Source organism: Urocitellus parryii, chromosome 3 (genome assembly GCF_045843805.1).
Source record: "Urocitellus parryii isolate mUroPar1 chromosome 3, mUroPar1.hap1, whole genome shotgun sequence".
Lineage (NCBI taxonomy): Eukaryota > Metazoa > Chordata > Mammalia > Rodentia > Sciuridae > Urocitellus > Urocitellus parryii.
The window spans coordinates 169,847,498-169,875,099 of record NC_135533.1 but is presented as its reverse complement, the minus strand read 5'-3'; the positions used below and the strand labels follow the sequence as shown (position 1 = coordinate 169,875,099).

At 52.0% G+C, this 27,602-nt stretch overlaps 2 protein-coding genes across 6 annotated transcripts in view; both read right to left on the bottom strand.

Annotated features, from left to right (window-relative positions):
- Stab1 (stabilin 1) overlaps positions 1–1,381 on the bottom strand; it is a 28,801-nt gene extending 27,420 nt beyond the window's left edge. For both annotated transcript variants that reach the window (XM_026388568.2, XM_077796199.1), the window contains exon 1: positions 1,248–1,381. In XM_026388568.2, coding sequence (XP_026244353.1) covers positions 1,248–1,328 — 81 coding nt within the window. In that variant the 5' untranslated portion in view covers positions 1,329–1,381. The remainder of the gene's footprint in view (positions 1–1,247) is intronic.
- A 2,675-nt stretch (positions 1,382–4,056) lies between these two features.
- Positions 4,057–27,602, bottom strand: part of Nisch (nischarin) — a 36,047-nt gene continuing 12,501 nt past the window's right edge. Inside the window, exons 4-21 of one of the 4 annotated variants that reach the window (XM_026388539.2) lie at positions 26,329–26,377; positions 25,296–25,459; positions 24,876–24,971; positions 22,949–23,044; positions 21,266–21,418; positions 20,538–20,606; positions 19,927–20,112; positions 19,613–19,741; positions 18,025–18,138; positions 17,598–17,709; positions 13,360–13,484; positions 12,211–12,260; positions 9,763–11,172; positions 7,482–8,037; positions 6,836–6,992; positions 6,243–6,371; positions 5,604–5,765; positions 4,057–5,276 (exon numbers count right to left, since the gene is read on the bottom strand). In XM_026388539.2, the coding sequence (XP_026244324.1) occupies positions 4,666–5,276; positions 5,604–5,765; positions 6,243–6,371; positions 6,836–6,992; positions 7,482–8,037; positions 9,763–11,172; positions 12,211–12,260; positions 13,360–13,484; positions 17,598–17,709; positions 18,025–18,138; positions 19,613–19,741; positions 19,927–20,112; positions 20,538–20,606; positions 21,266–21,418; positions 22,949–23,044; positions 24,876–24,971; positions 25,296–25,459; positions 26,329–26,377 (4,368 nt within the window). In that variant the 3' untranslated portion in view covers positions 4,057–4,665. Of the gene's footprint in view, positions 5,277–5,603; positions 5,766–6,242; positions 6,372–6,835; positions 7,015–7,481; positions 8,038–9,762; positions 11,173–12,210; positions 12,261–13,359; positions 13,485–15,932; positions 17,027–17,597; positions 17,710–18,024; positions 18,139–19,612; positions 19,742–19,926; positions 20,113–20,537; positions 20,607–21,265; positions 21,419–22,948; positions 23,045–24,875; positions 24,972–25,295; positions 25,460–26,328; positions 26,378–27,602 lie in introns of those variants that run through there. The other 3 variants (XM_026388540.2, XM_026388541.2, XM_026388542.2) reach the window with 3 other exon arrangements.

The window sequence follows — 27,602 nt, the reverse complement described above, 5'->3', positions numbered from 1 at the left end:
AGTTCAAAGCCAAACTCAGCAAATTAGCAAGGGCCTATGCAAATTTGGGAGAACGTGTTACTCAGTGGTTAAGCCCCTGGGTTCAATCCCTGGTCCAAAAAAAAAAAAGAGACAGAACCTGCTGGTGACAGTGGACCCTGAACCCTGTTTCCTGGCCCAGTCTGGCCGAGTCCCAGTCCCCAAATAGCAGATTTAGAGGTTCTCAGAGCTACAGGTCTCCAACAAGGAATAAACTCCAATCTAAGACCTCTCACTGACTTCTGTCATGTGGGTCCCTGTGCTGGGTAGCGCTACCTGAAGGTGGGTCGTGGGCAAGCCTTCTCCTTTCTCAACCCCAGCCTGCCTCTTGATGCCACAGGGACAGTGACAGCTACTCCAAGAAACAAGTGGGAGTTGGCTTCGTAAGGGAAGTCCCCTCACCTGGCAGCAGATCCCAGGCAGGGGACCCTATCTCCATACCCAGGGTATGAGGCTCCTCCTGAAGCCTGAGCAGGAGCTGTGTCCCTAGCATGGGCCCTGGGGGGAATCTATGGATAGACATTGGGGCCGTGATTGGCCTCATGGACCAGAGGAGCCACGCTGGAGCTCACACCAGCATGCCCAGACGGCAAACAGCAGGTATGAGGTGGAGCAGGACTCCAGAGTGGGAATGGTCCATCTCTGTCATCCGCGGGCCTTGGTGTCCAACATCCATCTAGGAGCACAAGAGGACGCTCTGCCCAGAGGTTGTGAGGACGTGAGGGGTTATGCCCAGGACAGACTGGTGGCAACTTGGAAGCTTGAAAACATTCTCATTGGCTGCATTTACCCAGAGCTTCTGTCCCCGGGCAGTCTTAGAGCTGGACAGTCACACACACACACACACACACATGTTCCATGAGTCTCTCAGTCTGCGGGTCCCACAGGGGTCAGCAATGATCACATCTCCCATCCCCAGGTGATGGCCACACAGAAATTTGGGCCTCAGTATGGGTGGGGAGGGAAGGCAGATGGGTTTGGCTCTGCCTCCCCTCACTCACAGGCTAGGACAGCTGCCCACAAATGGCTGGCTAGTCAGGCACAGAGGGCAGGCTAATGTACCCCTGCACCCCAGGTGACACTAAGTAGGCATATGGGCCTGGCTACCTGGGCTTACACAGGCCAGCCAAGAACCGGTTGTGTCTATACCCCAGCCCATGCCCCACCATCCCACTGCTGGCTGGCAGGGTCTGGATACCATGAGCCCCTGCAAACTGGCTCACACTCACCTTCTGGCCCCTGATGAAGCTGGAGTTTGCCAGGCAGGAGACCAGGACACAGAGCAAGAGGAGACCCCGGGGCTCCGCCATGACTGGCGGTGGCTGGCAAGCACACCGTCCAGGACAGAAGTCACAGCAAGGGAATGAGCTCCAAGGGGTGGGCAGGCGGGATGGGGCGGGCCGTGTTCTTAAATGCAGTCCCCCACAGGAACCCTCCAGGATTTCCTCTTACGTATCAGCAGCCAGCAGGCGGAAAGGAAGGCGCGGGCCACTGACCCCGGCATGAACAGCCTGGAACCTGTTCACAGATTCTGGGCGCAAGACCCTCTTGGCCTGGAAGCCCAAACCCACCTTTAACCATGGGCTTAGGCTCTATCAGATTCTGAAGCAAATTCAAATGCAAATGTAATGACACCCACTCATCTGGCCAGCCTAGCACTTTTTATTTAGTCTCTGGGATTCTGGTTGCTGAGGGGTAGGGAACTGCGTCTGCCCCTGCCTTGACCCTTCCAACTGCCAGACTGGGACTCCCTGCCAGGCACCATCCCACGGGTGGCACAGATGCCATGGGGTGGCCTCGCAAATCCTCATCCCAACAGTCTCAGCCACTCCACCAGCCAGTCCTGACGGTCCAGCCTGCACCACTCCTGACCCTAAACCCTCCATGCTCTCCCCTCACCACACTCACAACTGACCCCCACTCAGTGCCCATCGGGCCTTTCCTGCTTCCTGCTGCATCTGCCGTCCCCCATTCACTCTGCTCCAGTTACCACGCTGATGGTCACATGCTGGTCCTTTACCATAGGTGCAGTCTCAGGTCAAAGGTGCTAAAATGTGTAGATAGCCACTGGTTTGGGTGGAGCTCCTGCTTGAGACCCACCAGACCAGACCAGATCAAGATGGAGTTCAGATGGCTTTAGTTACCCAGTTTAATTACCCAGTTCAGCTGTAACTATTTAAATAGTCTCTAGGAGCTGGGGTCATGGCTCAGAAGTAGGACGCTCACGTAGCATGCGTGAGGCACTGTGTTTGATCCTCAGCACCACATAAAAATAAAGGTATTGTGTCCACCTACAACTAAAAAATAAATTAAAAAATAATTGTCTCTATACCCTTTTTTTTTTTTTTTTTTGTACTGGGGATTGAACCCAAGGGTGCCTAACCACTGAACCACATCCCCAGCCCTTTTTAATATTTTATTTAGAGACAGGGTCTCATTGAATTGCCTCAGCCTCCCGAGCCACTGGGGTTATAGGCGTGTGCCACCGCTCCTGGCTCTATACCTCACTTCTGTTTTCTGTAAATGCTGCCTCAGAGTTGGCAGGAGTTAGAACCTGTTGTGGTTCTGAAAGCTGTCCAATTCAAGAATTGTTTTATTTGTTCAAATAAACGGCTAAATTTAATTTACCTAAGGTTTTTTCCACGTGTGTGTTGCTGGGATTGAACCCAGACCTCGTGTGTACCGCTGAGCTACACTTGGCCCAGGTTTTTCCTTTTAACATGGCTTGGAGGGCTTCCCCGAGCCCGCTGATGGGGCGGCCTTACACCCGATTCCACCTCCTCTCGAAATGGTCCCCAGCTGGCATGGCTTATTTATCACCCTCCCAGAATGTCGGCTTTGGGAGATCAGGGAGGGCGATGGGAAGGTGTAAATAAGCCATGCCACCTGGGGACAGGTGTGCGGCATGAATCAATGAATGTGGGTGGTTATTGTTATTTGCCCTGTCACTGGTAGGGAAACTGAAGCTAAGAGGGGCCAGGTAGCTAGCTCATCCAGGGTAGCTCAGCTTATCTCTTTCAGATTTATCTTTAGTGACCCATGGTGGGGACCCCTATTCAGCACTGGGTGTGGTAATCTCTGCTTTGGGTTGTCACTACTCCGATTTTAGAGGGTGTTATGGAGATGAAGAGGCAAGAGATGACCACAGAACCAGGTTGCCATTTTTAAAGGCCTTTGGTAAAGACCTGGATGGGGAACTGGTGACTTGCCCTCCTCCTCCTAGCTTGGAGGGCCACGAGGCTAGCCTTTGAGTTTGGCTTGGGGGGCACTGAGGGTAGGGAGATCCTTCCCTGGGTGACTACTTCCACCCTTTACCTACCCCCACAAACCCAGGCCAGGATCCCTACTCTGTTGGCGTCAAGGGGAAAAGGGGGATAAGAGCAGGCCTTATAGCCAGATGGGCCACACTCTACCTTCCTCCATTACCTCTCCATAATCCCAGTGGTCCCAGGGCTTGAGGCTCCTGACCGGGCTAGGTAAGAGGTTAGTGAGGAGCAAGGGACCATCACTGGTGGCAGGATTGGGGCAGAGGAAGGGTAGGGCACAGGGTTTAGCTCTCAAAAAATTTCAGGTCCTACCTAGCAGGGCTCCCTAAGGCAACCTCCAACTCTCTGACAGGAACACAGTGACAGGCAGGTGACCTTGCTCTCCACTGCCATCACCTGGGTTCACCTCCAAGGGTGATGGTGAGAATAGACCCACACATACCAGTAATCATGGACTCTGGGTCTTACCTTCACATTGGGCTGCTGTAATTCGGGTGCCCTGGGGAATGTTGTGGATTCTTCTCATTTGCCCTGGGATTCTGGTTTAGCCACAGTCCAACATGGCTGTGTCCCGAGAGGTCCCCCTCATAGCTCTCCTGTCTCTAACACATTTCTGGCCCCTGGAGGCCTACTCTATTCTCCTTCCCCCAGATCTTATCCACCCAAATCTCCAGAGCACCCTCTCCCATGCCGACCGCGCTCTGGGTGACCTCACTGGGGCCCCAGTGATACTTAACCCAAAAGACCCAGACTGTGTCAAACTCTGCTTTATTGGAATAGAGAAAATAGGCAACAGGAATCACACTTGGTGCTGGCAGCTTTAGGTCCCCTGCCCCCACCCCTCTCAGCCCCAAGGCCTGGGGGACTCCTTCCCCCAGAAGGCTCCCCTACTTGTCTGGACAAGGGGAGGCCTCCACTTTGAAAAACTGCCCGGGGAGGGGGCTTCTCATGTGCACTCTGCTGCCAGCTTCACAATTAGCAGCAAAATGCCCACAACGACAGCAGCAGCAACAACATAGGACTGGACTTGACACTTTGGGGAAGGACGCGGAGGGCCCATCAGATCCACAGCGCCACAGGTTAGCAACGGCACCACAGTAACAGACAAGACGCTGAGGCGCCCGACCACACCACTCCAGGGCAGGCGAGGCACCACGGGAGGCTGAAGGTACACAGACACCTTGAGGGGCCTGGCTTTCTTGCTCCCAGCATCAGAAAGAACTGACTGAACACCTGTCCACATTCTCTGTGGGGACAGTCAAATTAAGGTACCAAAAGGTAGGGGAAAGAACATTTTTAAAAGAACAAAGAAAGCCTGCTTCCCTGCCTGGAGCAGGCACCAGGCTGGACAGGGCAGGTACAAGGCTGGGTGCAGCCTGGGCTAGCCAGTGAGCTCAACGGGAAGCTCCCGGCCACACAGGGCTTCCCATTGGCGGGCCAACAATGAGATGAGCTTCTCTCTGCTCTCGGCACTGGGGACAAACACCTGCCACTGGACCTCACGACCCTGGCCAGCCCTGGCAGGGCTACCTGGCATCTCCCCAAAATGGTCCAGGGTGACGCTGCCCATAAGGTCATGGCCTTGCACATCATCAAAGACGAGAGTGAGGGCCTGCGGGTAGGGCTGGTAACCCATGAGCACACGGTCCAGGTCCCGGACACGACGGCCATCGTCTAGCCGGTACCTGTCCCTCTGGGGTGGCTCTTTGGCAAACTCAGGCAGTGGGTAGTGGACATAGTCTTCATCTAGGAGAAAGATCTCGGCACTGGTAAGAAGAAGTGTCTTGGGGCGCAGCGGGCCCCTGCAGCGCCCAGGTGGTGGCGTGCCCACCTGGAAGGCCTGTATATACAGCAGGATGCTGAGGCCTGGGGCCTTCTCTGGGTCAGCCGTCTTCTGGGCCACAGTGTATGTGAGGTCCCCAACCTCCTCCTCACTGGGGTAGGTAAACTTGACGCGACTTGAGTGGATCAGCTCGTAGTTCTCCATTTTCCCTGTAGAGAAATATGTCACCAAGGCTATGGCCTGAACTGACCTGTGGAGGAGCTAAAAGCACCAGGGGCCCCAAGCCAGCCAGAGACCCTGTGTGAGACAGGCAGGCAAGGGTGCCCCAAGCCAGCAGCCCAGGGCTGACACCAAAGGGATTGAGGGATATCTGGGATGGAAGCTCTGCAGTGGCAATGCCCCACAGAAAAACCTGGCCAGCTAAGAGGGACGAGAAAAATGAGAGAGGCAGGGAGGACTCTGGGGTACTGGGAGGCACTCTAGGGCTTTTGATGTCCACCCTGGGACAGGTCTACAAGCTGCGCTGGACAGGGTACCTGTAGTCTTGTTCCCAAACTCCGAGTAGAAGTCCTTGTCAACAGGCTCTGGTGAAGGTGTGCGCTCCAGAGAGGACAGCACCAACATGAGGTGCTGCAGGAAGCAGTGCGTCAGGTAGCTGTCCCGCGTCAAACACGTGACCACCTGTGTCGGGGAGGAGCCTACACAAGATGGGGCTGGTCAGGGCCACAAGCCACTTCACCTGCCAGGTCTCTATCCCAGAAAGCCAAGGCTGTGGGGAACCTAAGGAAAGCATCATGGGACCTGGGGAGGCAGCCATTTATCAGGCAGGAAGGGCTGAGACATTTTTCTGGAAGGGGATACAGAGAGGCATGAGGGAAAGAGCTTAGTTTTCTCTCTTCAGGAAGTATGAGTCAGACACATCCTGCCTGAGCCCAGGGCCCGCTCTGCTTGTGTCCGGGCTGGCGCTCGCTGCACACCCCACCCTCCCACCTCCCTGGGGCATGAGTCCTGCAATCTCAGCAGTTCCTGGAGCTGCTTCCTCCCGCCTGGTTAGCTGGCTTGTAAGCAGAGAGATAACGCTGTCTACGATAATGCACCCACAGACGGAAGGTGGAAGCCCAATGGTGACACTATCCTTCATCTAAAATGGGACAAAAGCACAGTGGGTCGCTTACCGGTCAGACGGAAGTACTGGTCAAAAAGGCCAACGTTGACTGACTGCAGGTCGCTGAGTTTAAGCACAAAGCACTGGGAGATGTGGAAGGGGCTGTTGTTGTAGTCAGTGTTTTTCTGATGCCAGAAATCTATGGAGAGGAAGGTATGGAGGGGGTTGGTGGCTGTGGCAGCAAGTGCAGGGGGCACACGGGCAGCACGTCCAGCAGGAATGGATTGCCTGGCAAGGGTCTACACCACCTCTGGCATGCAAATCCTCATTTGCAGCTAGGTCTGGGGTCTGAACCTCACCTTGCTGGCTCGCTGGCCAAGGTTCCCACTGAGGTCCCAAGGGGCAGAGGCTGCCCAATCCCCACTTCCTGCCTCTCTCAGCCAGTTCCCAAGCACTTTCTGGGCCCTGGCATGGCATATCCACATCTGGTCTTAGGTCCTCGTGATGGCTTAGGAGGAAAGTGCTGCTGTCATCGCTTCCTCAAATGAGAAACTAAGCCCAGATCAGTCAAGGTGCTGCTGCCTAAGGCCACACAGCTGGCCTCTCAGCCTGCTCCGAACATATGCTTCGAACTCCTAACAACCAGCAGGTCTGGGTACCTACCTTGCAGTGGCTCTGAGAAGTAACGACGGAGGCCATCATGTAGCACGAAGTACACAGCCTTGGTGGACAGCAGCACACAGGCAGTCACTTCCAGCCCTGGGGTCTGGTAGAACACCACTGATGACCACAGGAGGTGTCTCAGCTCTTCATTTTCAACCTGGACACAGAGTGGTGTGGGTCTGGAGGAGAGCAGGGTGGGGTGGGAGCATGCACCTTTCTACCTCCTAGACCACAGATCCCTGGCAGGACACCCCACTGCTATTTTTGTCATCCCCACTACCAAGGTGGCCTGCACACCCCGGGGGCATGCCCATGGCTTCAGACAGAAAAAGGCAGGAAGCTTATCTCATCAATGTGTCTATAACTCAGAGCAGAGGAATCGGGAGTACAAGATGGGAAGAGGGTTTGCTGGGCCAGGGACTGCAGAGGGGAGGTAGCACAAAGGGCAGTTGGCCAGAGGAAGGTAGCTCGGGACCTCCTGACCCCTGGAACCTGTGAGCAGCTGAAGCCGAGGACTACATGATACCAGAGAAATCTGAGGGCCAAAGGCGACCCCTGCCTCACCCTTAGGACTGACTGGTACCACAGTGGAGCCCACACCTCTCTGCACAATCATCAGCTGGAGGACCCGTGCATGGGCCACTACCTCAGCGATGCTGCTGTGGAAGAGCTCAATGATGGCGCTCCCCTGTAGGCTGGCAATGTGCCGGAGTGACGGGCAGACAGGCAAGTGCGAGGGAATCTGATTCTCCTCTGAAGTGGATTGGATCAGGTGCTCGGTTGGATACTGGGCAGGGACCTCAGCTTGTGCCAGGGCCTCTGCTGGGGCTGGAGCTGGAGCCGGGGTCTCTACTGAGCCCTTTTCTGGCACCAAAGATAGAGCTGAGGCCTCTGCTGGAGCTGGAGCTAGAGCTGGAGCTGGAGCCGGAGCCGGAGCCGGAGCCGGAGCCGGAGCCGGAGCTGGAGCTGGAGCTGGAGCCGGAGCCGGAGGCAGAGTTGGAGGAGATTCCACTGGGGCTGGGGCTGGGGCTGGAGCTAGGGCCGGAGCTGGGGCTGGAGCTGGAGCCTCTGCTGGAGCCTCTGGTAGGCCTGGAGCTGAGGCTGCTGCTGGGACTGGAGCTGGGACCTCCATCGGAGCTGGAGCTGGGGCCGGGGCTGGAGCCTCTGCTGGTCCCTCCTGGGGATGCTGGTCATTGCTGCATCTCCCAATCCCCCCCAAGAAATGCCATATTAATATGTGGAACCAGGGAAATTGACATCTATGCACAACTTCAAATGTGTGAGGGCCACTTGTATACCATATATCACCACTGGGGTCACTTAGGAGATTTTATTACCAGATTCCTTATGGGAGGACAAAACAACAGAGGGAAAATACCCAGGCCCTTTCTTTTGAGTGGCAGATGGGAGCAGAACAAGTCACCCCAGGTGAAATCTCTTTGAGAAAGTATCAAAGGTTTCAGAAATGCCACTCTAGGGTCCAGAGTGCCTGCCCAGGGCTGGGTCCTGGGTTGAGTGGGTGCATTTAGAAGTGAGAACCAAAGGCTCAAACTGCTCCTCAGTTTGCCTTTGGGGTGTACTTTGGTGGCCCATGCTCTTAGCCCACCCAGCCACCATTGCACTTGGCCATACCGGGCTGTCAACTGGTCTGGTCCAGACACAGGACCAAATAATGCACAGAACCTTAGAGCTCACAGAGGCTGGGAAGTCACACCCCTTTGGAAGGAAAATGTTTTAGAGGTTATCCTCTCCACTTGACACAGTCCAACTGCTGAGACCCTTGGGGCTATGATCCTGCATTTAGCCAGGAAATACCCCAGGAAGCCTTGGGGCTGCCCTCCTGCTGTCCTGGAGCAAAGATGCATCTGCTAAAGGGTATGGTTTCTGCATGTGGTCCCCTATGGGCCAGTGCCAGCAGGCTTGGGGATGACAGGGAAGTAAAGACATGGTGTCCACCATTGAAGCTACACCCAGGGGAGGGGAAAGGAGAAGATGGCCATATAGCACAGGATGCTGTCTTCAGCTGACATGATAGGAACACCAGATCCAGTCTGGAAGAGGCGGAAAGCCCTTTAGGAGTTGTCATCTGGGGTTTGGGTTGGAGAGAGAAGGGAAATCCCATGCAAAAGTGGGTCTCTGCTATCAGGAGGGAAGAAAAGGGAGGTTAGGGGACAGGAGGGCCATCAAATGAAGGGCTTTCTTCCCCAGGTAGGGGAAGCCCAGGAAAGCCAGCAACATGAGGCGCAAAATCCCCATTGCTCTGTGGGACAGGAGCAGGGAAAGGGGGAGGAGAGCAAGGATAGAAGGACAGACTGCCAACCTCAGACTTCCCAGTCAGTACTTTGGTTTTCAAAGGGGCCTTGACAGAGATGACACAGCCAGCTCTGATACTTGACCTGTTACTTTTGCACCTGAGATTCTTCTCGGAGGGCAGGCAACCCAGTCCTTCCCAAGAGGGGCTTTTTGGTCATCAACAGGGAGAGCCTAGGAGCTAGTTCAGGGATGGGAGGGGCCTGAAGCAGTCCCAGATCCAGAGTCAGCCACAGAGATGTGATCCCTAGGGGTGGGGAAGCAAGTCATGCCTAGAGGCCATGCTTTGGCTCATGGGGACAGAGTGGACAGGGCCAGGTCAAAGTGACAACTCCCACTGGGCAAGTAAGGTGGGGGGCAGCTCCCTCAACCTCCCCTACAAGGGTGGCAGGTGCCTGGATCCACACATTTTCACAAACAGACAGCTTTCCTAAGCATCTTCTAAAGCTCTGAAGATAAGGAGGAGCCAGGTGCCAAGCCAGAGGGAGTTAAGGTTAAGGCTAGGGTGGCCAGGAGCTGGGGAGACGCCAAGGGGCAGGACAATGGCCTGCTCACAAAACGCAGATGCCCAGAGATCACACATGCCAGTCCCATGCCCTTGGGCCCCGTGGTCTTACCTGGCCCTACCCTCAGCAGGCTGGCCATCCACAAGGGGGACCTGAGACCTGGCCCCAGTTGCAGGAGTCTTGGCGATGACCACAGTTTTCAGGTCCTGCAGGGAGGCCCGCAGCTGGTTGTAGATACGCAAGAAGTGGAATTTCTCATGGGGTAGCACAAAGATGGCAGTGACAAAGCGGTAGCCAACAAGTAGCTCAAGCACATGGCCGTCGGCAAAGGCGCCCCGTGGCTGGGTGCAGCTGCGGGTGGGGTCCAGCAGCACTGTGGAGAGCGGCACGCGGCTGAGCTTGAAGCTGTTGCGGTTGCGGCAATTGTGGGTGCCACGGTTGGGCATGGGATTGAAGTCAGCTTTGATGACGTTGAGGTGCTGGGGTGTGAGTAGCAGCCAATAAGGAATGGCAGCAGATTTGACAGCCTCGGAAGGTGCACAGCAAGAGCGGCGAACAGCCGAGCAGAGTGTGCAGCTGGCCCACTCGATGTTGCCGGAGTAGTCCCCCGCAGCCGTCTGTACCATGCGCTTGTCACTGTAGACCAGGTAGACGGGGAAGCAGCCCTGACTGCGCTCCTGGCAGCCACCAGCCACCTTGTAGAAGGTGAGTAGCTGGCGCAGGAACTCCTGCAGGCTAGTGTGGCTGCCATAGAGGACAGGGCTGCACAGCATGGCCATGTGCTGTGGGGCGAAGCAGGAACGCAGGTCGGCGTGGAACTCATGCAGGTTCGCGGCATCCGAGATGATGAAGAGCGTGTTCTCGCTGTGCCGCACCTTGAGCACCAGACACAGCTCCGGCATGAGGAAGCCGAACTCGGTGAGGTCTCCATGTGGAAAACAGAAGACGAAGCGCAGGGATGAAAGGATGTGCTGGCTGCTGCCCCGCGACTCCTGGTGTGGAATCTCAAAGACGGCGATGCCAAAGTCAGTGAGCACGAGGCAGGCGGCGAACTGGCGGATGCTACCCTGCACGTGGATCAGGAAGCACCACAGCACCTTGAGGATGCGGATGTGCTCCAGTAGGAAGTCCTCATCTGCGCCCAGGGCCCACTCCAGGGCCAGGCGCTCCTCCTCAGCTTCCTCATCTTCTTCATCTTCCTCCTCCTCCTCCTCTTCTGCTTGGCCTCCCTCCTCCTCTTCCTCTGCATCTGGGGGTCCCATTTCAAAGTAGCGGTTCTCGGCAACATCTTCCTCATCCTCATCCTCGTCCTCATCCCCCTGGTTGCCCTGGGCCTCCTCACGCTGGTTGGCAGCCTCAATCCAGGCAGGCAGCTGCCGCTCGATGGCCTGGCGGATCAGCGTGCTCAGGCGCTGGATGAAGTCCTGGTTAGTGGCGGTGTAGCCGATGCAAGTGAAGGGCAAGAAGATGATCTGGCCAGACCCAGGCACCACCTGCACCTCCGGCTCTGCGTGCTCTGGGCTGTGTGGGGAGAGGCTGGATCAGTGACATGAGGGTCTGGGATACCCCCCCCCCCCCATCTCAGAGCCTGTTGAGTACCCTTGGCCCTGGGGAACCCACCCATGGGTCTCCAGAGTCTTCTACACATCTGAGCTGTTCCTAGAACAAGGGCATAGGGAGGAGCTGAGGTGTTAACGCTGCAAGGCTGGGGACACAGCTGATGAATACAGGCTTCCAAAGACTCAGACCACACCATCCAGGACAGCTTTGTTCAGACCACACTGGTTCCCACAAGAGAAGTGCTACACAGATTTCTCAGTCATTCCAAGGCTTGCTTCTGTGAGCCCTGAGGCAATGAGTACTTCACTTGTTGATAACTAGCTCCCTTCAGTGACTCCCAGTGGCCTCCACAGGTGGGGAAGGTGGGTTGAGGCAGTTTAAATGCTAGCTCTGCCAGACCATTCAGACCTTGCATATATAACTAGAATTGGCACTCTACTATGAAGAATCAGAGAGTTAATGTTTTAGGTTTTGTAGGCTACCCCTACCAACTCATCTTCTTGTTTAAACAGCTCTTTAAGAATGTAACTAACAGCCAGGGAAAGTGGTGGGTGCCCATAATCCCCGCGGCTCGGGAGGCTGAGGAAGGAGGATCACAAGTTCAAAGCCAGTCTCAGCAACCCTGTCTCTAAATATAAAAACGAATGGGAGTGTAGCTCAGTAGTAATGCACTCCTTGGGTTCAATCCCTGGTACCCCCCCCGCCCCCCCCCAAAAAAGAATATAATTATCATTTTCAGTTCCTGGACTATACAAAAAAGGCCATTCACTGAACTGGACTTGATGTGCCACCACCTGGTACAAGATAACGTGAATCAGGTGAAGTTTAGGGAAAACAGACCCAAGTCCATCTCACCTGTTTATTTAAAGAAATAAATAGTTCTGCAGGACTTCTGTGAACAGATTAGTAACAGAATCTAACTGGTGACCTCTGGCCTACAGCTGAGAGTGGGCAGAAGGGCATAGACAAGCCCAGATGCCTTCTTGACTTCTTCCTTACCTTGCACCACCAACAGCTCCTGGCACGTCCCTTGGGTCATCCGGAGCTGCCTAATAGAGAAGGAAATACAATCATCCCCCTATCTTCAGCTATTCCCTGACATGTCCTGGGTGCTGGACACTGAGATGGATACTCTGCTGTCTTTGCACCTCACCATCCCCAATCCACCCACATTCACTAGGTAATCCTGCCAGTACATGGCAGGGTTGGGATTCCCACCCCTGTCGGTCTGAACCCAGCCCACATTCCCAGCCCAGGGCCATAGCCTGAGTCACACTCTCAGGGGTTCTGATATCCAAGGGCTCCTCATGTCACCCAAGAACCCAGTTGCACAGTCTACCAATCCAGTCTGTGACCAGCAATGCACACCATGAGTAGGGCTGAGGCGGGTCCTAGAAAGGGCTCCCAAAACTTTCTGCATAGTGTTCAAGATCTAGGGCTTTGGAACCTACTGCTGTGTGACCCTGAGCAGGGAGTTCTGGGGCTAGACAAAGACTCTGCAAACCATCCTGGCATTGTAGGGCCATTACCCTGTGCTGTGCAGAGAGATGGGGCTGGAGAGAGGCCCAGGCACCAAGACACAGCAGTATAAGCCCCTCTTACTTGCCTCCTTTCTTTTCTTGGGATACATCCAAGAAAAGCTTGACCAGTAGCCACAGAGGAGACACTACAGTCACACTGTCTCAAACTACCAGAATGACAATGTTGAGAAGGGGCAGAATGGTCCCAGGGTACTAGGTAGCTGGGGAGAAGTTCTGCCTCTACACTGTCTTCTTCAAGGCAGTCTGCATGCAGGCTCAGGGCTCACCCCCGCCCCTTGGCCCAATGACAGAGCACTCCCTGTTCTCAGAGAGATGGTAGGGAGGGGCATCACACACACACACACACACACACACACACACACACACACACACACGTAGGATGGAGAGGAGGGGAGGAAGAAGTTGAACACAGGCTTAACCATTGTGTTAATTAAGAGGACTCAACTAGAGACATGTCCAAGAGAAAGACTGTACAGGGCTAGGCACAGAGCATGAAGCTTGGCAGCATGGGCTGTGCTCCAGCCAGGCCACTGCCAACTGGACTACCTCAAGCAATAGAGTTGGCTCGCAGACGGAACAGTCTTCAGGAGTAGGCAGAGGGCATTACCTGTCCTGCAGGGATGGACTCCAAGGAATCAGAGCAGCCCCCAGCAATGGGCCGGTCCTCGGGAGTCAGACTGTCAGTAGATGAGAGGCTGCTGGCCAGGGCCTCCTCCTGCACGAACATGATCCCTGCAGAGATGGGGTGGGCGGATGGGTGGGCAGGGAGAGCAGCTGTTCAACAAAGGGGCTGGGCCTTGGGCTACCAGCATAGCCGGGGGCTAGCCAGACCCCCAAACCATCGTATGGGTAATAGAAGAAAATGGCAAAGCTAAAATCCTCAAACAGCTCAAGAAAGAACCAATGACTGCTTCTCTAATCTCAGGCAGGGAGAAGTTTTCTGAGCACACATGCAGAGGAAGAAACTGAGACTACATTAAAAAAAAAAAAAATCAAACCTCTGTGGATGAATCTTAAAAACCAAGAAAACAAAATCAAATGCAAAGAGAAAAAGTACTTGCAATATATAACAAAGCTTGATATCTTTAATCTATAAGAGTTCTTACAGATTACAAAAGTGGTAGAGGGTAGAAATCCCATTAAGAGACTACAAAGAACACAGAGTGACATTCCATAGAATTGACAACAGATATAACATGTGAAAAAAGATGCTTATCCTCTCTGGCACACAAAGAAAGGCAAGTTGAAGCAGACCGGTTTGTATCTTTGGCAAAGGTCAGACTCACTGTACAGCCTGGCCCTGGCCTAACTGGGTACAGACAGGCACTGGAGTTGGAGCTGACCCCTCCGTCAGGAGAACAGTTTGGTACTACGTCCATCAAGAGCCTTAAATGTGTTCACTCCTAAAGCACCATCCCAGGAAATGACTAGCCACGACCCCAGCTCCTGATCTGACATCTGCAGGCTAGCAAATCCTCAAAGCACAGGATGCCTCACTGGGAGGCTCCAGATTCCCCCTGGGCTGCTGAGAACAATTTGAGCCTGCACCCACAGGCCCCACTGAATACCCCAGGGCCACCTCCCAGGGACAGCAGCATGACCTCATGCACCCTGGTAAGGCATGGGGTTTTCAAATCCTACTGAGGCTGTTTCAGGAGTATTTGGACCCATTACTTCCAGTTTGCAGACTGGTGTTTCAACATGTTCTGAACTACAGCTAGAGTCTAGAGGAGCCTGGGCTTGCCTCCACACTCCAGCTTTGCCACTAGTCACCACAGCCCAAGGAAATGACTATGAGCCCCACAGGGCATGAGATCTGTCTGGCTTGGCTGCTGTCCGACAGGACAACTCACATGGCCCAGGTCCTTTGTCCCAGGGCCGGGCAGGAAGACAACCCAAGCCCAGACACCCTCATAAAGCGAAGCAGCAGGGGCTCTGCAAGGCAGGAGGACAGCAAGCACACAGCCATGCATGAAGCAACCCCCTCCCCAGGATCTCCCCTGGGCTTTGCCTATGCTGTCACCCTCCCCTAGAGTCCACCCTCTCCTGCTGACCCATTCAAATCCTATTCATCCTTCGAGTCACCTCAGATGCTACCTCTGCTCAAACCTACAAATGTCCCTGAACCATTCTACCCTGGGCATAGAGTTCATCTCCCCAAGTGGCTCCTTGTTCCTCAAGGGCGGTGGCCTAAATCCCCAACTAAGGATGTAGAAAGGGGAGAGTGTTTACTGACCACTTTTGTTGAGCCAAAAGCAGTGCTAAGCGCTTCCCCAGCATCAGCTCATGCGTGCCTCTCATTATTTACCACATTTCATCAAATCTAAGATGCGTGGAAACGGTGCCATCTTGGTCTTAGCAGGTGTCCACGGAAGGTTTTCCCATGACTCCATCACGAACACCAGCTGGCTGACAGCAACTAGGGGACGCCACTGACTGAAAGACGCATCTCAATTTCAGAGAAGTCGCAGGGTGGAAACGTGTGCATCTTAGAATCGATGAAGTAAGGTGTATCCAGTTTATGGTCGAGAAAACAGCTTCAGAGAGGCTACACAGGTAGCTTGAGATCACACAGCCAGGAAGTTGGAGCCTGAACTCAGCTGCCTGCTCCTAACCACCTCTCTACACAGCTTCTCTCAGCCCTGGACCTGGCTGGAGAATCAACTCCGACATTTTGCACATCGGCCCTTATCAGTCACAATCCTCTGTGGCTCCAACAGCCATCTATAGCTCCTGCAATAACCAGAGGCCTGTGTTTTCTGGACAGTGCCCTGTTCACACTGGCCTGGGAATGCCCAGTTAATTTGCAAGTATGCTCCCACTACGGGACAGGCTGGGAGCATTAGGTGCCACTTAGCAAAGCTGCTCTCACATAGGAGAAATCCCTGCCCATCCGGGCTAGCTCCAGTAACACATGGCTGAACACACACGAATGTGGATGCCTCTACATTTGTGAGGAAAAAAGCAACATTTTCTTGCCACTAACTCCCCAATCCCTGTTTGGACATGAGGAAACGTGGACAGGGACAGTCTGTCCACTTCCTTCCTGGACTGTGGCCTGTACAAACAAGTGGTGAGAAAGGGCCACTCAGCAGATGGGATAGGGGACATCAGGAGAGACCTCAGGCAGGGGTTTGACCTTGTCATTTCTCACCCAAAGGAAAGAGATGTGCACACAAAGACATCCACTGCAGTTTTATTTATGAGAGGTGCAATCTGAGACAATGTCTCAACATCCAGTGACTGGGAAGTGGGGACAGACTACAGAAGCCACTCTGCAGAGTGCCCCAGGGTGAGAGAAAGGGGGAAATAAGGCTGGACCTAGGCTGCTGCAGAGGCTCATCACTGCAGGGTGGGAATGGGGCGCTGCCTGTAGTTGCAGCCTTGGGGGAGACACCCCTCCCCACTGCCCGCCCGGGGCCTGCTCTTTACCAGCTTATTCTCCACTTGCTGTTCTCCATAATCGCTTATTGATTCACTGATTCAACAGTTGCTGACTAAGACTGGCCAGCCATGTCCTTGGCCTTGGGACCAGACGCATCTCCCTGTCCCTGAGAAGCCTACAGTTACGCACTTCCTCTATAGGGTCGCCAGTGCTGTGGGACCCCAAAGAGGGGCTTGACTTCCATGCAGATGGCAGTGATAGGGAAGCTTCCTCACAGGGATCCATACCCTCTTTTCTTTTTACATAAAAAAATACAACCAAAAAATTTGTCAAGAGATTGACCAAAGCAAACAGGCAAATGCTCCGGCACCTAGCCCCACCGCTCCATTTTTATCAATTCTCTTCCGCACGGCATGGTGGTAACCTCAGTGTGCTGCTCTGCGTTGGGCTTTTGCCTTAATGTTAGTAAGTGTCTCCCTCCTTGCGGCCAGTCTTCTCTCCCTGATGGGACTGCTGCAGAGGGTTCTGTGCCACAGATGCCTCTCCCCGCCCCTCTTTGGTGTGCATGTCACAGCCCATGTGTTGCCAGCAGGGAGCACTTCACACCCCTCCCCAGCATCTGATCCCTCTCTAAGAGAAGATCCCCTCCAGCGGGGTTGCCAGGTCAAGGGGTGGGAATGTGTTTCTGGCTCTTGAAATAGGGTCAAACTGGTTTCCCAAGGCCTCACACCAAGTTCTGCGTCTCCAGGAGCCCGGGTGGGCGGCGTTCTTTCCTGCGTGTCCCAAGCCTCAGCTCCACTTGGGACGGCACACCCGCCCCTCTTCTGTTGGGGCCGGGCCAGCAGACACGCTCATGGGACCTGCTTCACTCACTCATCTCCGAGGATGCCTGGGTTCAGAGGTGAAAGCCCTTTGAAAACGCTAAGACAGTGGGCAGATGAAAGGGATGGGTCTTCCATGGGTCCACAGGGACACAGACAGCCCATCTTGATCCCACAAAAGCAGTGTTTTGGGGCTGAGCCACGCCCTGAGAGCCTCAGACATGAGGTAAGGATAAAAGGAAGTTCCCCAAATGGGGATCAGGGCTCCAGACTCAGTAACGTAACAAGGCTTGGCTTCCCATAATGAGCAGCTGACCTGCCCAGCTGCCAAGGGGAACGAGTCCTCGTGAGCCAATAGCCCCGAGTCTGCTCTATTAGACACCCTGTGGTCTCCTAGAGGAACTGGAAGCAGGTGTCAGAGCATCAGGGATCCTCACTAAGCAAACGACAGAACTGAAATCAGGCCGGGCGCACCTACTGCGTGCCACCTGAGGAGCCAGCCTGCAGACGGCACCACCCTCCCTGTGCCCAATCCTGAAGGAAGCAGGTGCCAGCATCTCTCCCCCAACCCCAGCCCAGCCAGGGGGCCCAGGCAGGGGCTGTGCAGCTCTGCTAGGAGCAAGATCCATATGTGATTACCTTGGTTGGAGAGGATGGGCTGGGGCAGGGAGGCAGAGGTGGGAGCCGTGGTGGGAGGAGAGCCACTGGGTCCAACGCAGGGGGCAGCTAAGAGCCGAGAATCCTCACCAACCTGGGAAGAAGCGCTTGAGTCAGCCGGGGAGAGATGATAAAGCACAGGAAGAACAGACTGACAAGGTCAGAGAGGAAGGAGGAGCTCAATGGTTCTCACAATAAGGTGATGAAAGTAGCCTCACAGTAACTTGAGGGGCAGGCACCATCACCATCCTGTCTCACACATAAGGACCTTGAGGGTGTGGCCTTCCCGAAGTCATGCAGCCTGGGAGCAGTGCAGCCAGGACTTGGTGGCCCTGAGCAATCCCAGAAATCAGCTCCTCCTTGATTGGTTCTTCACCACTACCCCTCCACCTTCCATATAAATGCCCACCTTCTTCTCTGGGTTATTCAGTTTGGACTTGACATCCTTGGCTTTCTGAATTGCTTTTAGTACTTCCACAGTGTCCAGCTCCTTCTCTGTGGTTGCCGTGTCATCCAGACAGACCTAGAGTCCACAAAGTGGTTCTCAGCATGCGGATAGGCATGTGTGGTTGGAAGACAATGGTAAGCCCCTGCTTGGGAGTGGGCATGAGCATCCATTGTAGGCCAGGCCCTATGAGGACACTGGAGGCTGAGGGAGGCTCAGCCTTATGGGAAGTGGGCTCTTCACCACCCACAGAAATGACATGGGAGCAATTTGGAGGGGCCTATGGAGTCCCACACTGCCTCATCTGTTTCTGGGTGTCCCTCTCCAAGGAGAGGCAGTAGCCTCTTGGGTGGCTGGTATTGAGGGCAAGGAGGTAACATGCACTAAGCCCTCATTTACAGATGGAGCTGAGCTGGTCAAAGAGCAAGGGGAGCACCTTCTGGTTAGGGGAATGGGGAGGCTAAAGGCATGAGAGCAGAAGGAGCGAGCGAGCGTGCAGGCACGCAGTGTGGCCAAATGAGGGAAGGTCCCAAGGGCCTGGACAGGAGCAGACACTATGACTCCAGGTCTGGACTCTGGACTCCTCTGGGGAGGAGATGGCATCTTGTGAAGACTATCTTGGGGATAGTGTGGAAAGGCAGCACTTGGGGCAGAAAAGGGGCAGAGTGGGATGTAAATAGCCTCCCAAGTACTTTCTGACTTGGGGTTTGGGGAAGACAGAGGTTCCAAGGACTGGTGAGAGAATGGGGGCAGGGTTGCTTGAGGCTGAGGGAGAGGAATGAGCCTGATGAAGGACCTATTTGGTCAGCATGGTGGTGGTGGTGGTGGTGGTGGTGGTAGTTGGAGAACCAGAGCCAGCAGGCAGCAGGCATTGGGTTGGGCTACACTAGCAAAAATGGACAAACCCTTGGACTTAACAGTCAGGCAGTGTGGCCAGAAGTTTTCCAGGAAACATGATTATTTTAAGTATCTTTTTTCTATTCCTTGTCTAGAATTAACAAATAATAATAATAATAATAATTATTATTATTATTATTATTATTTTGGTACTAGGGATTGAACCCACGGGGCTCTTAACCACTAAGCCACATCTCCAGCTCTTTTTCACATTTTATTTAGAGACAGGGTCTTGCTAAGTTGCTTAAGGCTTCACTAAACTGCTTTAACTTGTGATCATTCTGCCTCAGCCTCCTGAACTGCTGGGATTACAGGAATGTGCCTCCATGCCCAGCTAGCAATGCTTTTTTTTTTTTTTTTTTTTAAAAGCTGAAAACAGTTTCTCCATACTTTGAGTCTGAGCCTATGTGTTCTCGGTGAGCCCTCCTGGCCTGAAGCTCTAGACAGATGTGGCAAGAAGCTCCCTGACATGCCCCATGGGAGAGGGGTGCAGCAGATTTCCCAAATGAGAGGCTCTCAGGTGAGCTTCTGAAGCAAGTGAGGGCAGAACAATGGACAACCCTGCCTCAGTCTGCCCATGTGAACCTGGACTCCATCCTACCCATCTCTTTGGGATCCACTGGTGGCACAGGCGGGTGGTGGTGGTGGGGCTTACCTCAGAAGCCCGCTCTCCAAACTGAGCGAGCACCTTGGTCCGGTAGTCAGGGATGATGCTCAGAGGATTATTCAGCAGGGCCACGTGCTCCAGACATGGGAGGCTGCCTATGCTCCTGACCTCTTCCATCTGCAAGGCATGAGTGCATTTCCCTTTGGCTATTCCCTTTGGTTCCTTCTAACACTTCAGCAACAGGACAACACATTGGATGGCCTCTTTTAAATGAAAGGAATTTTAATGATTTTCTTTAAGTGATCAACACCAAAGCCTGGCAATCCCAGAGCCCAGAGAGAGCTCCTTGGGATGTGGCTCACCTGCTCAATCCTATTGTCACTGAGGTCCAGGTTGACCAGGGAGTACAGCTTGTGCAGGCCACTCAGACTCTCTAGGAGGTTGCCTGCCAGGTTCAGGGTCTTGATATTCCCCAGCTTGGTGTGGACGCCTTCCAAGGAGGACAGCTTGTTGTAGGACAGGTCAAGGTGCACGAGGTTGTACAGGTGCTGCAGCGGCATTGAGAACAGGGCAGTGGCTGAGTTTAAGCCTCCACAGAGACACGACAGATAGATGCCCTTCCATCAGAACTAGTTATACAGGCAGTTCCATCTGTCTGCTCTGACAGTTTTTAGGAAGGGAAGCCTCTTTTCTCCTACACATGTGCCACAGCCCAGAAACAGCCCTAGCAGGCAGGTTAGGGATGAGAACTGAAAATAAGCCTGCCTGTCTTCAGGATGGAGGTTCACCATCTCTATCACACTTGGCTTGTATTTATTCATCATTTATAATTCTTTGGAACAAGGACAACAATCACTCCAGCATTATCATAGGATCCTTCAAGGGAAGGTGGCAATACCCACCCCCTGACCTCCCAGGAGGTCAGGACCTTGGGGGAAGCTGTATAGGCAGCAATTATCTCCACAGACATTACCTGCAGGTTGTCCACGACCAGCACTCCATTGTGACTCAGGTCCAAGAACTCAATCTTTGGGATCAGTTTCTTACAAAACAAAAGAAGAACCAATGTTATTCTAGGAGGAGGCTGGATCCTACAGACCCTGCACATGGTGGCTGGGCAACCTGGGACTCTTCCTTCTGACCACAGACTTCCAGCAGGCTGTCCCTGCAGGGCCAATGATGTGACACCTCTTGTTGCCCACACAGTAGCACATCCAAGGCATACAGGGACTCCAGAGCTGAACAATAGCCAATGCTTTACAGAACATTTGGTTTAGAAAAACGACAAATTGTAATGTCCCAGACAGAGGAAGGAGCCTACATTTCTTCTAACCCCGCTCTCCTCCCCGCTGAGAAGTGTAGACAGAATCATATGCCCATTGCCCTAACACCATCTGGATGTCATCTTTACATGGGCACATCTGTAACACAGGGAGTGATTTTTGTGCCTACTCAGAAGTGTGTCATCACTTACTGTGGTTCTAGAAATAACAAACGTATGTGCAATTAATATGCTTTGTTTGGTTCTAAGTATTACCTTACCAATTATAAAGATTTTTATTTTGAAATTTAACATAAAAATTATGGGGAAGGCATAGGGACCTGGTTACAGGTTTTCTGTGGTCTTTCCAGAAAAGTCAACCCAACCTGAGGCTTTGGTTAGGCCAGAGAGGCCCATGACACTGGCTGCTGCAAGCATACCACAGACTCGTCGATCTCAGAGATGCTGTTGTGGCTCAGGTCGAGAGTGGTCAACGCCTGCCATGTGGGGATGACAGCAGTCACAGGGCCTTCAAGTGTTGTGCCTTCTGGCTCCCACTCATCAAATTCTGAGGCTTCGGGAACGAGGACTTCCTGAATAAGAACATCTGTTAAGCACTATGCTCAGGCCCTCACGCAACACTAACTAGAACACTATCGCTGCAAAATTAAAGGAAGGACTGGAGCATATTTAGCATGTGGAAGTGAGCTTGCATTTAAACAGGGCTTTGATGCATGTGTCTTTAAGCGATTGTGAAATAACTGAAAGGTTTAGCAACTAACGGCAGATTGAAATATGTTCCTCTGCCACGGGAGCGAAGGTTGCTCAAGCCCCCAGGGGCCTCTTCCACTCGGTGATGCCTTTTCTGGCTAACTCTCAGAGGCTGAAGGTCCAAACTCACAATGTTGCTAGGCAACTGTGCTTTCAGAGTGGTCTCCACTGTGGCGAGCAGGTCTTTTTAACCATTACTTCACAGGGACAAAATCAATGCTAAGTCAAGAGTAGCAGCAGAGAGCATTGGGACCACCAGGGGAGAGAGGCAGACCTCCTTGGTTTGACCTTTTAAAAATATTTTTACCATGGTACCTGAGAACTCAGGCTCTTATGCATGCTAGGAACGTGCTAGACTACTTAGATGTTTTTTAAGACAGGATCTCACTAAGTTTCCCAGGTTGGCCTCACAAACTTGGAATCCTCCTGCCTCAGCCTTTAGAGTAACTGGGATCTCAGGCATGTGCTACTGGGCCTGGCTCTTGGCTTTATTTTTGAGGTTTATAAAGACCTCTCCTCTTGTAAGGATCACCCCAGGTTCCTTCATCCAGGCAGCAAGGAATGCCTTGAAGAGGGACAAGGTGGCCCAATGCTCTTGTTCTCTCCAGTTTCCTCTTTGCAGTCAGCAGCCTTAAGAGAAAGAATTTTTACCAAATCCAAATCTTAATCAGATGCCCTTAGTCATAAAATTAGCCACCTTATGCTTTTTCTATACTCAGGGAAAGATTTTAACATTACTAAGATGCAAGCCATGAAAAGGTAAAAGAAACCTCCTACATTTTCAATTGGTTCCAGCACTTCTGCAACCTCACCTTCTACTTCAAGTCCATGGAGGATAAGATACAAATAAATGCTAAGCCAGGCCTCATTAGGCTTTGAGGAACAGTTATATTAATCTAATTAACAAAGGTCTTGTCACCTGTATAACTTCACAGTTTGTTCACTAGAAAACAGTGGTCTTTTAAAATTCTTTTTTGGAGGAAAAAACCAAGTTCCTTAAAATGTCTTGTTAACAATATTTTTTTAAAATTTTTTTTAGTTGTAGATGGACACAATACCTTTATTTTATTTATTTATTTTCATGTGGTGCTGAGGACCAAATCCAGTGCCTCATCCGTGCAAGGTAAGCACTCTGCCACCACACAACCCCAGCCCTTGTTAACAATATTGATCTTTGGTGAAGATGTAGGCTAGGGTCTCAGGGATTATCAAGTGCTGGGAGGTGCCGGGGAAAGTCTAACCTCTGGGTTCTAATGGATGTGGCCTTGTTGGTACCTGTCTTCAGTGGTGGGGACCACAGCCAAGACCTTGCCCTGTAGACAGTGCCCAGGTAGGAAATAGGTTAAGCTTACCTTCATTGAGGTTGCCGAGAAGCGGACACTCATCGTGGCTAAGGTGGGCTTTGAGGCAACCAGCCCTCGGATGTGCTTTGCATCACAGTGACTTATCTGGAACAACAACAACAAAAAAATCTGTGTCTCAGCAATAAATCCTGGCTCTATCAGAAGTCCCAGGAAGGGGGTGTTCATCATGCATACACAAAGGAAGCCTAACAATGGGCAGCCCAAATTCTTAAGAGGCAGGAGGTGACTCAAAATCTACGCCTTCCTTTTTCCTAATGCTATTTAGAGCTGACTAAACATTCTCTGAAGTATCTACAAGAAAGGCATCTAGAGTCTAAGACTCACAGTGAACCACAAATTCCATTTTATCTGTAAGGGCTGTTTGGGGATTAGCAGGTGGTCAGAAAGGGTGGATCATGGAAACCAGTGCTAGGGAACAAGGGGCCCTCACAATCCTCCTTTTTACCCAGTCCCACCCTACTGCCTTAACTGTTCTGTAGTGAGGAGAGAAATTAATACCAAGCACACTGCCCCTGAGGGCTTCATACCCACAATCAGACCAGCAGAGCCCCAAGTTGCTGAATGGGGCTGGGTAGGCTTTCCTTATTCCCCAGGCCTCATTCTGCCTATAGTGGTTGAGGTTCATATCTAAGTTTCCTTAAAGAGGAATGGCCTTCAAGGTCTGAAGCAAACCTAGATAGTTACAGGCAGAATAGGTCAATGGGTAGCACAGGCTCTAAAGCCAGACTCAGCTAAATTCAAACTCCAGTTTCCTCTTCTTAATTGTGTGATCCTGGCCAAAATCCCTCATCCTCCTAAACTTCAGTTTCCTCAATTGTAAACTGGAAATGAAAGTGCCCCCTTCACAGGGCTATTGGGAAGATTCAGTCAAGGAGTATTCACCAGGCATAGGACTCAGATTGAATGCAAAAGCCAAGTTTAGGACACTTATGCTTGAAAACATTTCAAACAGCTGTTACTATTCATTATTAATTCCATTTTCTTTCATTTTTATATATTTCTCTACTTATTTTGGTACTGGGGATTGAACCCAAGGGTGCTTTACTTCTGAGCTCCATCTTCAGGTCTTCATTTTTTAATTTTGGGACAAGGCCTTGCTAAGTTGCTTAGGCTGGCCTCGAATTTACAAGCATTTTGCCTTAACCTTCCAAGTCATTGGGTTTACAGGTGTATGCCATGGTGCCTGGCTCCATTTTCTTTTAAAAAAAGTAATAAAAGTTAAGTTTTGAGAACTAAGGAGCCCAGTAGCAAGGAGTGCAAATCATTTCTCACTAGTGTGGGTGACTCAAGAATTGGGAACCCTCAAAGTCCTTTGTCTTGGCAAATAAAGACTTGGAATTGGCTCTGTCTGACCTTCAGGATGACTTCCCAGGACTTCTATTTGAACGATGCATATTCCCTGACGCCATGAGAGGCTCAGAAGCAGCAGACCATAGTGCTTTACTCCTCTAAATGCCTGCTGCTGTCCATGCTAAGAATGGAAACATGCAGACTGGCCAAGGACAGGAGAAGTCCCCCTTTTTGTCTGCCTTTAAACGAACCTGACTCTCCTGCAACAAAATCCCAAACCCAAAAGCAACAGTACTCCTGGATATGATGGCACGTGTCTGTAATCCCAGTAGCTCAGGAGGCTGAGGCAGGAGGACAGCAAGTTCAAAGCCAGCCTCAGCAACTCAGTAAGACCCTAAGCAACTTAGTGAGACCCTATCTCTAAATAAAATATAAAAAGGGTCTGGGAATGTGGCTCAGTGGTTCAATCCCCAATACCAAAACCAAAACCCAAACCAACAGTACTTTACAATTAAATCTGGAACCCTGACACCAACACTGTTCCCTAGCCACAGATATATGAGAGCCAGACAATGCCCACTCTGGGCTTGGCCCTGCCTACACTCGCCACAGGTCTGGGCCTTACCTCCACCTGGTGAAGAGACTTGAATATGGACAAGTCAAATGGCAGGAGTTGTTCCCGAATGTTGCTGTTCCCAAAAGGTCCTTCTGTGCCAGAAACCTGAGGCCAAAAGATGTGGCTTAAATTAGGGATGTTGTTGCCACCAATCTCCAGCCACATTTTTGTGTTAGCAGCTGCTAAGCCAGAAATTTTGACCACCTCTACCTTCAGCAAGGCAGGCTAGGACTAAGGTTTAAACTAGATATTAGGTGATGACGCCCCCTAGTGCTCTCAGTCAGAAGAACAGTGCCAAGAATACCAGGCAATGTGCCTTCTTTGGAAAGGGCCCCATCCACAACTCCTCCTCACAACTATGCCAGTTAGCTGTCAGGCCCCACAGATGACTGAATGGCTTTCCATCACTGAGATGTGCTGCAGCTTTACCTTAAGGTATTTAAGGCGACAGGTGAAGTCCAGAATGTGCCCAAGGTCAGTCTTGGCATCTCCACTGGCGCACGTGGGTTTTCCTTGCTGCAGCTGCTCGGTGACTGCATAGAGCTGCAGGGGCCTGATGGCAAAGACCTCACCGGCCCCCAGGAGCTGTTCTCCTGCAAAAGCCATGCTCTGAGGGATGAGTGTCCGGCAGCAACCCTAGCACACAGTATAGCCAGGGAGTCTGCCCATCAGGCCAACAATAGTCAAGCACTGCACAAGCATGTGTGTGTGTGCCCACGGTGTTGGGACTAAGCATGCAGAAACAGTCGCCCTCCTGAGCTCATACTGCCACAGGGCAACCCTGGACATGTGAACAGGGAAGAGCCATAGGGACGACCCAACTGGGCAGTCACCCTGCAGAGTGAGGCTAAGTCAAGATCTAAGTAACTGAGCCAGGATAAGGCTGATAAGAGGCAGTGGTTCTGGGCAACAGACCCTCACTGTGATCTACAAAAGGCAGATGTTTGGGTTAGGTGCAGGCCAACATGCCAGCAGCACAGAGCCTGAAAGCAAGATGGCTACTGAGCCAGACTAACTGGCATTTGGTTCTTGTTCTGCTCTTCCTTCTAGTTATGTAACTTCAAGCAAGTCACAAGCCTCCAACCACCGGTGTTCAGAAGGGGAAAGGCAGAAGGATGATAAACACAGGGCTGGATGATACAGGGCATGCTCCTTACATATTATCTACTGTCACCATGTTCTCTGGCAAAGACAAATCAGGAAAAGAGGGTCGCCTACAATCCACCTTCCAGCACCCCACCACAGGGGCTTGAGAATCCTAAGGTGAAGCATCACTCCTCACCTGCAGGGCAGGTAAGTGGGCAGGCTTGGCTGTGGGCCAGGGCCAGAATTTAGGCACCCCCAAAGAAGTGGCCCTGGCTAGGATGCAACAGATTGATTTTTGTGCCACCCTGGGCCTCCAAGCCACCTAGTAAGAGTATGTAAGTTGTACCCAGCACTTTAAGGACCAATGGCCACATACCTTTTTCAAAGAGATCTTCAGCCAGTGCTGCAGTAATGCCATTTATTTCCTGCAAAGAAAACAAAACCTGTGGTTAGAGATTCCACCTGCCCACAGCCATGGGATTTGCATATGACCCCAATCTATCCTCTCTGCTGTTGTAGTACCAAGTCTCTAGAGTGAACAAATTAAACCTATAATGAACAAAGAAGCTTAGGAAGGGAAACTAAGTATTTTCAGTTAAATGGATACCTAAAAGGGCTGCTCAAAAGCCAGGAAACCAAACTAATGCTGAAAGTCCAGGTTCACAAGGGCAATGTGGGGTGTAATATGGCTCAAGAGGCTCACAGAACGTGGCTGCAGGAAGCCAACAGCTCCCAAAACTGGGTCTGGAGTACTTAAGAGAGGGCATAATAAAAAGATTCCTTTCTTCCAAAAGAAATAGGATTTCTTATCATCCTAGTGATCTAGGATCTCCCAGGGCCAACCCTCCCTGGAAATGACCATTTCTATTTTCTCCCATGTTTTACATGTGTCTGGATAGAGTGGACACTGTTCTCTTCCTGGACTCATCCTTTCCAGACTCACAACAGTGTCACTTAGTCCCAGGGTTAGAGGTGAGAAAGATTTTCTTTTTGAATGATGTGATGAAGGAAGCATGACAAGGACAAGCCTTCAGACAAATTAAAGCTAACAAGTTGTGCTCTAATTTCAACTGGGTAATGCTGAGTAGTTGTTGGTTCTGGCTCACTGAATCCTCCCAAGACCTACAGAGGAAGTTTTATTGGGGGGATACCAGGGATTGAGACCAGGGGGCGCTTAACCAGTTAGTCACATTCCCAGACCTTTTTGAAATATTTTATTTGAGTTGCTTTAGGGTCTACTAAGTTGTGTGGCTGGCTTTGAACTCATGATCCTCCTGCCTCAGCCTCCCAAGCCACTGGGATTACAGGTGTGTGCTGGTAGGCCAGGTGGAAGTTTCTATCTTGAGCCCTGTTAAATACATGAACAAACAGGTAGGGGAGGTACTGTGACTCTTCAATTTTATATTGTTTGAAACTAGTAAAGCTACACTCAAACTCTTGCCCTGGGGCTCTCCCTGTATACAACCAATTACTTCACACTTCAGTGGGTAACTGTGGGGTTGGCAAAGACTCCCAAATCACTCAGCCCCAAACCCTTACATCCCACAGGTCAGAATTTTAACTGACAGATGGCAGCTAATAGGGCTTCTTGTAAACAGATCCAGATGGAGGCTACAAAATCACCTTTATAACTCATGGGAACATTGCTGC